Here is a 14,862-nt window from a genome sequence, read left to right as displayed (position 1 = left end):
AAATTCATGGGCTATAGCCCAGAACTATTGAATCAGAAACTCGAGCAGAGACATAACAGCAATCTGTGTCTCAGCAAGCCCTCCAGGTAATTCTGCACAATCAAGTTTGAGAACCACGAGGAGTAAATGCTATTCACTCCAAGTGTAACTACAGCTGTCCACCAGCAGGTGGCGATCTTCACAGTGTATTTCAGGGTAATTTTTTGGTTTTTTGGTTGTTTTTTTGTTTTTGGTTTTTTTTGGTAATTCTTGGTATAAAGAATCTAGAATGGACCCCTTCTTGGATTGTTTGGTCCTCAGGGTGTACATCTCTGAGTGAGACAACTGGTCTGTGTGAGGATTTCTCAACCTCTCTTTTGACACCTATCATTGTTGATGGCTCATACCCACTCTTATTATTATTTGAGATGTCATAAACAATAGCTATACTAACTAAACACCAGGATGCGTTAGACGTTTATAAAATGGTGGAGCTGAAAGACATGACAGCGATATAAGCTTGTAAGAAACAGGAAGGTATGTCTTGCCATATATTTGCAGCCACAGTCATTTTTTTTTTTTTTTACTATTCTGATTTGTTTTGCTTCCTTCCAATCTTTTGCTTCTCTGATTTCTTTACTTATATTCCATTATACTGGTTTCTCCTCTTTCCTCTTTCCTTCACTTGATTTATTTTATCCATTAAACAAACATGTTTATGCACCCTTTTAGGCACTTGGGAAAATTTTTTCAGCAAAAAAAGACCATACAATATCTTATCCTTGAGGCACTTATATTCTAGTAGACAAAAGAGATAAATAGAAAAAAAACATATAAAATATAAAATTTGTATGTACACAAGTGGGTACAAAGAAAGAATAAGGAAGACCAGGCAAAGAGATGGCTGAAGGAAAGGGGGATGTGCTTTCAAATGTCATCCTTAAGTTAGGCCTAATTAAAAAGGGAGCATTTGAGCACAGGCTTGAAGGGGGTGAGGGAATGGGGCTCACTGATACCTGAAGGAAGAGCATTCTAGGCAGAGGAACAGCAACTGCAAACACTCCTGTGCTGGTTGAAAACCTATGGTGGGGGGTGGGGGAGCAGTGTGGTTGGAGAGGAAAGGGTTAAGGGAAGAGTACTGAAATGTGTGATTTTAAAAGCATCAGGAAAACCAACTAACTCCCTGGGGCTCTCTAGGTCATGGCAGGAATTTTGAAATGGGGAACCATTGAGGGTTTGGAGCACAGTAGTGACATCATCTGACATATGTTTTTAAAGGGTCATTGGGGGCTACTGTGTAATAAGAGAATATAGGAGCCAAAAACTGAAGCAGAGAAATAAGCAGGAGGCTCTCCGGTAGCAGTGGGTGGTAAGAGGTGGTTGGACTGAGGATCTATTTGAAGGCAGAGTCAACAGGAATTCCTGACAGTTTAGAGGTAGAGATATAAGTAGCATTAAGAATGACTCCAAGGCTTTTGATCTAAACAACTGGGGAAATGGAGATTTGAAAGAAACTTGTGGTCTTCTCCATAGGTCTAGGAAAGATGACAAATCTTTCCTAAGTAGGAAGTAGGACAAAGACCTAAGTATATGCTGGAAAGGGGTGCCTGGGTGGCTTGGTCGGTTAAGTGTCCGACTTTCACTTAGGTCATGATCTCGCGGTTCGTGGGTTCGAGCCCCGCGTCGGGCTCTGTGCTGACTGCCAGCTCAGAGCCTGGAGCCTGTTTCAGTCTGCGACTCCCTCTCTCTCTGATCCTTTCCTGCTCAAGCTGTCTCTCTTTCTCTCTCCTAAAAATAAATAAACCATTAAAAAAATTTTTAAAAGAAGTATATGCTGGAAAGAGAGGCAATCAAGCGTTTGGACATTTAGACTTTCTAGAATTCTATTATACATCCAACTGACAGTAGAGTGGGCAGTTGGATATGTATGACTGGAGTTCAAGGAAGAGATTTGGGCTGGAAATATAAATTGGAATTTGGCAGCATTACAGGAAACTGACCAAGATCACCAACCAAAATTTAAATAAAAGATAAGCAAGGTCTGGGCCCAGGGAAGTTCCAATGTTAAAAGGTTGAGGAGAAGGAGATGATCCAGAAATGTAGACTGAGAAGAAATGGTAGAAAGAGAAAGCAAAGAGTAAGACACACTGGAGCCAAGTCAAGAAAAGCCATCAAGAACCCCTCAGCCAGCTTTTAATCCCAGCAATAGTTATTCGTCCATGATTCCAACTTCTTACTTTACAACAACACATCATCTTCTTTCATTCTGCTTTTATTACTCTCTCCATTTATTGTTTTTTTCCCCCTTTTTCTGTGCTCTGTTCCCTTCCTACCAGTCGTTTCATGCCCATGTTTAAAAGCCATAGTGAAAATGGGGGAATAATGGCACACACAAAAACAAAGGCTACATACTCAAAATATGAGAATCTTCTCAAAACACCTGCCCCCATTTTGATTTAAATAAAAGAACCATATTTAACTGAAATGACCTACTTGAAAAAAGCAATCAACAGGTTCACCATGATGATGTACTGCACGAAGAGGTAGACAGCTTGGAGGAACGGAGTGAGGAAAGAACCAGGAGGGCAAGACGGGTGGCTTGCACAAACTACAAATAAAGAATTTAAAAAGAATGAGAGATATGAGGAGCCACAGTCCTATGGTCCCACACAAATAATTATCACATTAACTTAGCAGAGTACCATAAATTTTTGACATCTTTAAGATCCAGATGAATATTTTCCAGATTTTTTTTCCTCTGAGTATCTATAAAGGTTTGATTTCTGCACAGTGGCAAAAGCCCCAACACACCATCTATATCTGAAGCATAGACTTCTCCATATATCATCCAGTATGGCTCAAATACGATATCTCGAGCAAGACTCCAAGATGGCAGTTGCTTCGGTGAAAGAATGGCCTTGCGGGCCACTCCGAAGCTCAGCAGGACAATGGCCATCATGATCACAATGTAGAACATGTTTGCTGTCTGCAAAATAGCATGGCACAAACAGAACGTTACCCTCGATTTTAAATTTAGAACAAATCCAACACCAGCAGCATTCATAATTACACCTTCCAGTATTAAGACTGTCTAGTCATTGAACAAAGTGCCATAGTCCATGAAGAGCTGGGTTTCCTTTGGCTAAACCATTTCCTTCTCTCTGCACAGTATGTTTCATGTCAGTGGGGTCTACAGAAAAACGTATATGTGCCGAGGGTAAAGAATCTGTGCTTATTCAAAAAACAGGGAATGTTCAAATTAGTCAAATGAGTCCTTCTTCCTAGGATTATCTTCAGGAATTGATTAGAGCCTGAGAATTGATCAGGTCATGTTCATTTCACTTACTAAATGTCCATCAATTCAACCCGTTTGTTCGCTGTAGCAGAGACAATTATTTCATGAGTATTTCACGAGCTCCTCTGCACTTCTTAGCCTCCCTTCCACAAATCTGGTACCATATGGCCTATTCTAAGTGATAGCCTGTGGAGTGATGGTGAGTTGTTTTGATTCCTGCCCAGAACAGTTAAAAGCTGTTAAACTTTCTCCATCCTGCTCATTCCCCACCATAGGAGACCTCGGAAGCCATATTATGTTGACTTGGCTCCATCACAAGATGAAAGGATTCTGGATCCTGAGTTATAGGGTAGAGCTCAGCCCCCATGAACACTCATTAAACTTTGCATTAGGGAGAAACAGCTTGTGCTAGGTCACCAAGATATATTAGTTACCTCAGCACAATCTCTCTGATGAGTATCAATGTCACCAAGACCAGAGAAAACATTTCTGGTCTAAAAGTGTAAAGAAAAATAAAATAAAATAAAAGTGTAAGGAAAGAAAAATCCATCTTTGGAGTCCTAGAGATTCTTCCTTTTTTTTTTTTTTTTTTTTTTTCTCCTTTGTTTAAACACTACCCTTCTCTCTCCAGAACTTGCCCCTTCCCTGCCAGTGAGTATTCCAGAAGGAAAAGCCAAAGATGACCGGGAGGGTACTTCCTAGAGGGTGGGTCTCAGGTCCCTAAGCCTGTTGGAGAAGGCTAACCCAACTGCACAACAGGAGCAGACAATAAAGCTGGGTGGCCCAGACTTGAATCCTGCATCCCCTACTAAGGCCCTTGGGAAATTTACTTAACCTCCGTTTCTGTGAATGAAAAATGTGGACAGCAATAATGGTGTCTATCTCGTAACATCATTTTGAAGATTAAATGAGTTAATAGATACAAGTATTTAGAACAGTGTATAGCCCGTCATATGTACTGCTTAAGAGTTGGCTGGGGGTGAAGAGATCAAGATACATTGATAGTTTAGCAGAAAATATTACTCACACAAATCTGACCTTTGAGAATCACTGGGCTCAGAGACAAATTTGATTCCATCATATCTTCTACCCTAACCAAGAGGCTACTAAGTGTAGTCTCCTAATCAACCACCCAAAATATTCTCCAAGGACATTTGTTAAATATGAGTTTGCGGTTAAAAAGAAAGCAGAGATGGCATGAGCTTGGTGTCTATGCTTCTGTAAACAATTCTAAAGGTCAAACTACTGAAGGTGAACCGTGAAAGTAGGTAAAGTCATTAAAAAGGACGCCAGGATATACAGATTGTGCTCACCATTTTTGCGATCATGGTCACATATGGCCCTACGTGCTGATTCACAGCAAAGAAGTCCAGGAGCCGTGAGAACCAGAATATGATGTCTATGCAGTAGATCAGTCTTCCCGCTGTGTGCAAAGGAGGGTCGCCCCACCGAAGGCCAAAACCAACTGAAAACAGGCCAATAGCCACAGTTTCTATTAGGTTCCAGTACTCACTAATCCATACCTTCAGCTTTTGAGTAAACTTCCCAGGTTCTGAAATACAGACCTAAAATAAGGAAGAAAGAGGGAAATTTAAAGAATAGGGTGTGACCCAAGGGGTCCATAATGCTGTTCTTTGGCACATCAGCTGCTTGCTTAGAGAGTAATTCGAGCCCCACCAAACCTTACATCACACGGATACTTTAGAGACTTCAGTTCTCCTTGGGCAATGAATTATTAAAACAATTCTATAAATGTGTTTTAATGTCACTGCTAGGGTTAGCCAGCTATTTGAAAAAACAAACCAGAAGTTGAAAAAACAAACAAATAAAAACATGTCCTAACTTTCATTAATCCTAAGCTAACACAAGGGACCACCAAGACATTTAAGAGCTCAGTATTACAGTGGATCGATATAGCTACCTCTCTATTTTCATGAGGGATAGCCAGTGCAGAGGAGATGGTTTGAAACCAAGGGATCCTTGCTACCACTACTTAGCGAGTCGACGACAAATCACTAAGAATGCCACATTAGAAGTCACTAGTGGGGGGCCTGGGTGGCTCAGTCGGTTAAATGTCCGACTTTGGCTCAGGTCATGATCTCGCGGTTCGTGGGTTCATGCCCCACATCGGGCTCTGTGCTGACAGCCAGCTCAGAGCCTGGAGACTGACTTCAGATTTTGTGTCTCCCTCTCTGACTGTCCTCTGCTTGCGCGCTCTCTCTCTGTCTCTCAAAAATAAAAACAATTAAAAACAATTAAAAATAAAAAGAAGTCAGTAGGATAAGAAATTACCCCTGCAAAAGAGTATCAGCCAAATTCAAATGTAAACTCATAAACTTATTTTTCCCAAAGCATAAAAAAATGGTGGCCTTCAGATAACATTTTTCTCCTGAATTGTTTTCTAAAATCTTCACAATACTAACTAGCAGGTGATACAGGCACAATTACTAAGAATACATTCACTTAGTATGCAGTGGTCATCATATTAGCTCCAGGACAAAATAAATGTATGTAAGCGGATACACATAGAGACACATATACATTGATCTGTAAAACAAAGTCGTAACTGTATATGATTACAGTTATAACTGCATAGGTGTTAACTATGGTGTTTTTAAGTGACTCATTTGCAAAAGCCAAAATGCAAGTTTTGTTTTGTCTTTTGGACTACTTGCCTCAGGGATTTCAGTTTCAATTTTCAAAGGTGTTTAGGAAAATAATTCAAAAGCTATCAATGAATTCTTTTCTTATTGTACAACTTCGACCACTGATTTGCCTACTTTAAAATGCAGCTGATGATGTACAAGTAATGGTAGGCTATAAAAATCAATCTCATCAAAAAAAAAAAAAAAACAAAACCTGGGAAATCAAATAGTTGGAAGCTCTAACAACAATTAGATAGCATCACCGTAAGACTGATAAACACACTGGGACATCTTGAAAAGTAACTGCTTTCAAAGAGCAGCGACCAGCAGAAAGTCTTTGGCAAGAATTAAAGGTTGAGATCAGAGATTTCCCCCTAAATACCCTTTCTATCGCAGGTAAATCGGGATCGGCATTGCCTGTCTCACCCCCACCCTTGACCCATCTGTCCGTTTTCATCACGAGCCCAAAACACCTCTTCCGAGAGGTGGAGAAGACAAAGGTAGAAGGCACGACTCACCTCCCTGACTTTCTCAATGGCATTGGTGAAGATATAAATGATAACAAGCCACTCTTGCATGCTGGGCTGGGGCTGCATCTCCACCAACACAGTGTAAGTGAACAGCATGAGGAATGCCAAATATGCCATCTATGAGGGGGACACACATTCCCTGGACATGAGTGAGCGTCATAATGGAGAACGCCAAGTAGACACAAACTGAGCCAAGCAAAAACACACAGGAACTTCAACGTAATAACATGGAAATATAGCTTCCAATTACTCATAACCTGATTTCAAGGAAAGTACAAGAATGTACAGTTTTCTATGCCAGGATTTACTGAAGGGAATGAAGATCACTGTTCCCAAATGCATAGAGGGGGCACTGTCTCATCTTGTGGGCTCCTGACCAGAACTTTCGGAACCCTGCACGTGCCATCGTGGTCACTGTCAGGCTAACAAGAAACCCAGAATCATACATTTCCCCCTCCCTGTAGGCAGAGAAAACACAGGTCCCAAGTACACCAATGAGCAGTATCAGTAGGTGTCTATTTGCAAATGTAATAAATTGTGACATTTGCTTCTGCTGGGAGTTTTATGTTGATAAAAACATCCTGGTTAGTGGAAAACTATTGTCCAGCTGTGAGTCTCTGTAATGAAAGACTGTTCACATTTTTATCTTCAGCATTTAAACTAAGCCATAGTAGACATTCAAGAAATGCATGTTTCATTAGTAACTGTATATATTAAAACTATTTCCCATATCTTCAAAAAGTTAAGACACAGTAAGCACACATATATATACACACAGGGATTAATAGCTCTGCAATCTTATCCAACACTCATTTTCTTAAGATACATTCCCAGAAGTAGAATCGCTGGGCATACACATTTAAAACCGTGACACAGGCTAGTAAATTACCCATCAGAAAGGCTTTACCAATTTCCACAATCACCAACAATGCATGAGACCCTGTAGTTCTTTTAATAGCTCCAGTGACAATACATGGTGCTAGCTGATAGACAGATGTACTCAATAGAGAGGGATGTGTGTGTATGTGTGGGTGTGAGTGTGTGTGTTTTCATTCCTATTTTCAGATCTTTATGAGCCCTACCTAAGATTGGTCCATCACCTTCCCGGAAGAGTTCTATGTAGAGAATGGCCAAAACCACTTCTAACTACACATTAGTGACTATAATATACAGTGGCTGACATTTGGGGTAGGCACTGTGGGTATTGCTGCCAGTGAGATAAAGACCTTGGTAGAAAAGCACTTAAGAAAGTTAAGGCAAATTCTATTAATTCTATATTTCTCTAGGTTTATTCCTCAAAGTCTAAGCATGTTTGATGACCACTGAGACACATGATTTAAATACACTTGTTCTATCAAGTAATCGGTTTTTTTTTTTTTTTCATTTTTGTCATTAGCTTCATGATGGCCAAACACTAAACCGCCATAGATGTTGGTAACATTGCCTCCTGATACTTTCTTTCTTTGCAACTCTTAAAAGATCCAAACATGTTTACATTTTTGCTTCTGCATCATCACATTGTAACAAGACACCTGCTTAGGTAAAGCACGCACATCATAACCGAACCATGTGGCAGTCAGATCAACGTCTGTGTTCACAGCTAACACCGTCCATTATAGGGGGCGGACCTGGAAGGCTAATTTGTTCCATCTGTTTGTTAACTATGTGCCGCTGCTGTTCTACTCACTTAGCTTCACTCCTGTCTCTGAGTTCATCGGCTGGAGATTTCCAAGAACAGAAATACCTGAATACTTGTTTCTCAGTGTCATGACTATGGCTAAAAGTCTCACAGAGCTACTATCTGAGACTCTGGAATACTTTGTTACACATTCACAAAAATGGTGAAACTTCATCATTTGAAGGAAGATTTGATTTTTGAAAACAGAGCTATGTACATATTTAATAAGTGTATGAAATGTGTGTTTGGATGGGCAAGTAAATGTTTTTAAATGTAACACATTTAGATAAGTATCCTTTCATAATTGCACTTCAAATGTTTTAGGAATACACGATCTTGGCCAGGAGCAATTTTAAGCATAGGTAAGATTTAGAAAAACAAGTGTTACTAAATAAATGTGAAAAGCACTGATTACATTTAAAGTGCAGTTCATGATTTCTCTGTATCACTATCAATATTAGATGTATTATTTGTTTATAAAATCAACTTACTTCTGCAATGTCACTGTCCTCCAAAAGGCGGAGGGGGGTGTCAGAAGAGGAAAATGAAATGAAATGAAATAAAGTTTTATTATCCTCTATCTACTTATAATCATATGCGATTGAAGACAAAAAGCAAACACTTTGCCTTTTTTTGTTCGTATTACACATTACTCCTACAAATAAAAAATTCACTCAACTCCTTGATTTCTTTGCCCAAGATGAGAAAAGAATCCACTGCCATCACTTAATTCTACAACCACTGCTGTTAAGTGGCTGTCCCTCCAAGTTTCATAGGCTCGGTCTCAGCACAGCTAATGGGAAATGCTCAGGAAAGAAGCAAATACTTATTCTTTTATTCCCATAGTAGGAGAGATTTGCTCTAACCTTTCCTCAGCTCCCTTCAATCTCCTCTCCTACTTCCTCTGTGATTCCCCTCATTTTTTTTTCTTATTGCGTTTCTACATTTTATCACAAGTTGGCAAACCAGGCATATCATTATCAAAATCATCATTAACTATCGACCATCATGAAGCCTATTTTTAATTGCTGCAAGGAGACCAACCGTATAAAACCAAAACTTGACAATTGGAGCATTGTAGAACTCATAGATTTTCCTGGTCCACGGGAGGCTTTGGGGACCACTCTTTAAGTCAAAGTGCTGGTTTTCATCTAGTTTCTCATCAGGGCCTCTCTCCAAATCACGGTTTTTCTGTAAAATAAATAATCATTTATTATCAGAGCCGTAACTAAAATACTGATTTTTGCAAACATCCAAAATAGATCATAAATGTATATGAGCATAATATATTAGAAATTAATCGGGCACCCACCTGCCAAATTATAATCTTAGTCTTGAGAGGAAAGAAAACTATGTGTATTGCATAAATCTCTGACTTTTGGGGAAGGAACATAAAAGATCTCTGAAATGCAAGAGATCTCAATAAGTCTCCAATAAAGAAACCTAGTCAGACAAAAGTAGTTTAGTTCTAAGGGTTTAAAAGGGGTCTCTGCTCCTACTCTGCTTAATCTCCTTTATCAGCATTTTGAAACCTAAAGATATCTATCGTAACATTCCCACGAAATCATTAACAGATAATACAACTATTTCCATAACAAAGGAAGACAAAATGGACACCTGTCCATGACGTATTTTCCACGTCTGGGCACAGCATTAGTTTTAGAATTCTGGCTTTGGTAGCAGAGGTGTGGCCCTCAGGGATGGCAGAGGTGCTGTGCCTCAAGTCCATGGACTCTCTGAGGTTCCCAGGGTTCCTTGAACCCTCCTGCAACTCTACGCCAGTATTTGTGTGGCACGTGCAAACATTTTTCTAGGGAAAGCACCAAATCTTTCATCAGTTTCTTACAATGTCTGTGTCAGTCCGAAGGGGTTAACCCTCGTAGGTGATAAGCAATGAGTATCTGTGTGGCAGACAAGCGGATGTGTGACTATGACTACAAAGGTGTGCACACATGTGGAAAAAGCCTTTTTTTTTAATGTTTTATTTATTTCTGAGAGAGAGAGAGAGAGACAGTGGGAGTATGGGAGGGTCAGAGAGAGAGGGAGATACAGAATCTGAAACAGGCCCAGGCTCTGAGCTAGCTGTCAGCACAGAGCCCGACGCGGGGCTCGACGTGGGGCTCGACCCCATGAACCGGGAGATCGTGACCTGAGCTGAAAGTCAGCTGCTTCACTGACTGAGCCAGCCAGGTGCCCTGGAAAAAGCCTTTTAAAAAGGGGGTGAGAGGGGTGCCTGGGTGACTCAGTTGGTTAAGTGTCTGACTTCAGCTCAGGTCATGATCTCATGGTTTGTGGGCTTGAGCCCCGCGTCGGGCTCTGTGCTGACTGCCAGCTCAGAGCCTGGAGCCTGTTTCAGTCTGTGACTCCCTCTCTCTCTGACCCTTCCCTGCTCATGCTGCCTCTCTCTCTCTCAGAAATAAAATCTTAAAAAAAATTTTTTTAAAGCAGGAGGGGGGCAACTAAAAAGAGAGTATTACTTGTAGCCTGGTTGTTTCGGGGAAGAGGGAACTTAGGAATGGTAAAAGAGAAGCAAAAGAGAGGTCACCCTACTTTATAAAACTCTGTGTGGTCCTAATTTTTAAACAGGAAATGTATTACTTTTGTGACCTTAAAAAATATTAGAAAAGAAAGCAATGTTCTCTGATACTTTTTTGATGAGTACATTTCATCCCACCCATGAAAGATCTCTCTCTAGTTGTCACACCTACAAGACTGGTAAGATTTTACAAGTCAAGGAATAAATCATGTGCTTCTTGAATTGTCCACAAAACTGAGAAAATGTGATTTTTGAGACTTCGGGCTTCTAGATGGGTTATCTCAGTGTCTGACTGACTGCTGTCATTCACATCACTTCAGGCAGTCAAGTCAGGGTTGTGACTTAAAAGTATAGGAACTGTTCTGGTTCCTAACAGGTCTGAACAGCTGGAGTTAAAATAGCTTAGAACCAATAAGAAAAATCATTATTTACTGTGATTTTAAGGACATCAGTACCACTTTAAGAAGACCCCACAGAGTGGGGCGCCTGGGTGGCTCAGTCGGTTAAACGTCCGACTTCGGCACAGGTCATGATTTCACATTCGTGGATTCAAGCCCCGCATCGCCCCGCATCGGGCTCTGTGCTGACTGCCAGCTCAGAGCCTGGAGCTGCTTCTGATTCTGTGTCTTCTTCTCTCTCTGACCCTCCCCTGCTCACCCTTCCTCTATTTCTCAGAAATAAATAAAACATTAGAAAATTAAAAAAAAAAAAGAAGACCCCACAGAGCAATTTAAGTAATGATTTTGTTATTAAATAATCTCTATTATTATTTTTTTCTAGGAGTTTCTCATTAGGTCTTACTTAGTTTTGACAATTTGGCATGGATTATAAAGTCCTAATTGAGCTTCTCTCTGAGTTGAATTCAAAGACACCAAAATGAAGACAATGTGAGAAGAAATTCAGATTCAGGACTTTGTCTCCTGCGCCCTTACAAGAAGGTAAGCATAAAAATGTTTCACTTAGCTAACTTTTTTTTTTCCTACTCAAATATCAATATCATCAATCAAACACACTCTCTCTCTCCCTTCCTCTCCCCTGTCCTCTCTCCCTCCTCTTTCTCTCTCTCTCTCTCTCTCTCACAGGAATCTGATATCAGCATGCACACAGGATAAAATGAAAACTATAACAATCAACTCTACTACAATTCAGAACTATTTTCCGTTGAATTTCTATCATCTTCCCCACTTAATTATGCTCTGATCAAAGAGATTATTCAACTTTTGAAAATATTTTTGCATTGTAGTTTACCAACATGTCTAAGACTAAGCTCATCTTTCTCCTTCCAAACCTGCTCCTTTACCAGACATTCCCACATCCTTTCAAGCTGCCCTTATTTTAACCATCAACCTCTTGGTCATACTTGTTAGCTCCCTTTCTTTCATGCCCCATGCTCAAACACTATTTAACTGTTCACTTAAGTTCTCTCTGTTCCTCTCCATGCCCATTGCTACTAACTCTAGCCAAAGCCCTTACTCCTCGTCTGGATGGTTACACCAGGCTACGTTCTCCCTGTTTTCAGCCTATCTTTTTGCTACGTCATTCTATACACTGAAGACAGAATAATTTTCCTACTGGTCAGATCATCTTGCTACTTTGATCATGTACATCCGCTGGGTCTCCATTACCTACAGAAAAAACACCCTATGTAGGATATACAAGAGTTCCCATGATCTAGCCTCAATCTACTTTCCCAGCCATACCCACAAATATTTCCTCCTTGTCCCATATCCACTGTAAGCTGGACTCCAGCCAAGCCATAGAACCTATGATGTTTGACATATGCCTTGCATTTCCTGCCTCTGGGCCCCTACTTACTATCTGTCCTTCCACAGATACGCTATTCCACACATCTTTAAGTCCCATCTTAACCACCACCTCATTGTGAAGCTGCCACCAATTTCTAATCCTCACTGACACCAGAGAAGAAATCTTCTTCCTCTAGTTAAGCCATTCTGCCATCTTGCTATAATTTGTTCCTAAGAAAGCTCATGTCATCAAAAGTCATGCTTTCAAAGGGCTAGCAGCTAGATAACTTAAACTTCTCATGGCGATGTTATTTTGCCTGCCAAGACTTCAATAAGGACTTTTTTTTTCTTTTTTTTTTTTTTTTTTTTTTTAGAGAGAGACAGTGTGAGCAGGGGAGGGTCAGAGAGAGAGGGAGATACAGACTCTGAAATAGGCTCCAGGCTCCGAGCCCGACGCGGGGCTCGAACCCACGAACCGCGAGATCATGACCTAAGTGAAAGTCGGACGCTTAACCGACTAAGCCACCCAGGCGCCCCTAGTAAGGACTTTTATACAATCTCATGGAGTACGTGCAGTGGTTGAGTCTATACAGCTTCAGGACAACGGCCTTCCTTTTTCCTATTGCCAGTGCTACCTTCGGTATATTCATTATTACCCACTATTACCACAAGCACAAACTACAGAGACCTGCTAAAAGGGCATCTGCCTGTCCTCACTTTTCTCTCAAAATGTAAAATACAAATTGTGTTCCTCAACTAATCAAGGACATTATATTTAATGAGCATTGTGAAATCTCACATGTCTCATCAAATGCTGACTCTCTGCTTAGCAAAATTCCAAACACAAAGCAGGTCCTCAAAAACTATCTCTCGAGTTAAATTCATAGACAAGAGAGCATTGTTACTATGATTATAATCCATTCAGAACAGAACAAACTTGCAACATTTTTAAGTAAGTGTTTTAAATTGAATAAGGCTGAGGTATGGTGGGTATTCTGCCTGATGATAAGGCCCACGGTGGCAGAGACCACATCTGCCAGAGTTAATGCACTGTCCCCAGAACATTGTATCCTGTCTGGCACACGGAAGGTGGCCATTAAATATTAATTTAAGTAATACATTGATATGGCCATCTCCAAAGCACGTAGGTGGACGAGTGTTATAAACATGACCACTATATTACAGCCAAAGGTTAATTTTGCAGGGAACTGTGAGAATCTACCATATTTTTTTAATGTTAAAGAGCACAGTTAATTGCCATTTAAGGAAAGACTTCCTACTCTGAATGTTTCCCTTTAAGAACGACTGCTTAGTGGAATGCTCCAGCTATCTACAATGCCTTAAGTGTTTGTGGGAGCTTAGCTTCCCATGACACCTGTAAGAGCCAAAAGTGAAGTTACATCCGCTTGCAAACTACTATTTGCTACCAATGGCCAACATAGTCACATACTTGTTTACAGATAGGCAGGTAGGTAAATGGGTGGATGGAAAGAGAGAGAGAGAGAGATAAGCAGCTTTCTCCATTGTTCACTTCAATAAACTAGCTCAGTGTGAGCATATAAATAAGCAAATTCAAACAAAATTTCTCACATATGAAGACTTCGTTCTATTTCTAAAGGTGTTAAGTCAACACTACATTTCTTATCTTCCCTTCACAAATGCTTGAAATGGTCTGAGCTTACTAACCATATCATCTAGCTGGTACAGTCACAATTGCAACAACTTGATTAGCCCAGCGTGGCAAGATAACTGCTCACACATTCTGCAGAGGTTAGAATGCACCTGTCATCTTGTATTCTGAGACCCCGAGACAGAACATCAGGCTTAGGAAAGTGAGGGTGGAAGGAAGGAAGAGACGGTAGAGGAGAGGAATACATATATACCCAGACAGGCATGATAGTCAAAACATTTAACGACTGAGCCGGTGGAGGCATTAACCAATCAGAGCAGATGCTCACCCAATCACAACAGGTGCCAGCCACACAAACTAATTATAATTATTTTATACTGAATACTTATTGAATACATTTGAGATATTATAAGAACTACTTCACAAGTGCAAAAGCATATCCAAAAAGATGCTAGCTGCTTCATTAAAATATTAAGTACCAGAGAAGATGTTCACTGCACCTACAGTAACAAGTTTATACGTAACGATCCAAGTTGAGACATAAAAAGCAAAAACCACATGCGCAGGCAGTATACTGGGGACTTTCAATGAAGACAGGTTGCTCAAGTTGCTCAGGAAAGCATATACATCCAGGAGCTCAAGTAAAATTAGTTGGTCACGGGAGATAACAAATTAAAAAAAAAAAAAGTGTGCGGTGAAACAGTAAAGATAATGAAAATTCTAAATCTGCATCTTTACAAATAAACATTTTTAAGGCTATAAGGCACTCCTCATTATAACTTTAGAGAAACAGTAACTCTATTCTACCCGTCACAAGGGAAAAT

General features: G+C 40.3%; 1 protein-coding gene across 2 annotated transcripts in view; it reads right to left on the bottom strand.

The window, feature by feature from the left end:
* TRPM6 (transient receptor potential cation channel subfamily M member 6) overlaps positions 1–14,862 on the bottom strand; it is a 154,123-nt gene that overhangs the window by 59,557 nt on the left and 79,704 nt on the right. For both annotated transcript variants that reach the window (XM_077759376.1, XM_077759377.1), the window contains 5 exons: positions 9,172–9,318; positions 6,438–6,566; positions 4,588–4,839; positions 2,791–2,965; positions 2,473–2,587 (listed from right to left, as the gene is read on the bottom strand). In XM_077759376.1, coding sequence (XP_077615502.1) covers positions 2,473–2,587; positions 2,791–2,965; positions 4,588–4,839; positions 6,438–6,566; positions 9,172–9,318 — 818 coding nt within the window. The remainder of the gene's footprint in view (positions 1–2,472; positions 2,588–2,790; positions 2,966–4,587; positions 4,840–6,437; positions 6,567–9,171; positions 9,319–14,862) is intronic.

Source organism: Crocuta crocuta, unplaced genomic scaffold (genome assembly GCF_008692635.1).
Source record: "Crocuta crocuta isolate KB4526 unplaced genomic scaffold, BGI_CrCroc_1.0 scaffold41, whole genome shotgun sequence".
Lineage (NCBI taxonomy): Eukaryota > Metazoa > Chordata > Mammalia > Carnivora > Hyaenidae > Crocuta > Crocuta crocuta.
This window is presented reverse-complemented; position numbering and strand designations above follow the sequence as displayed.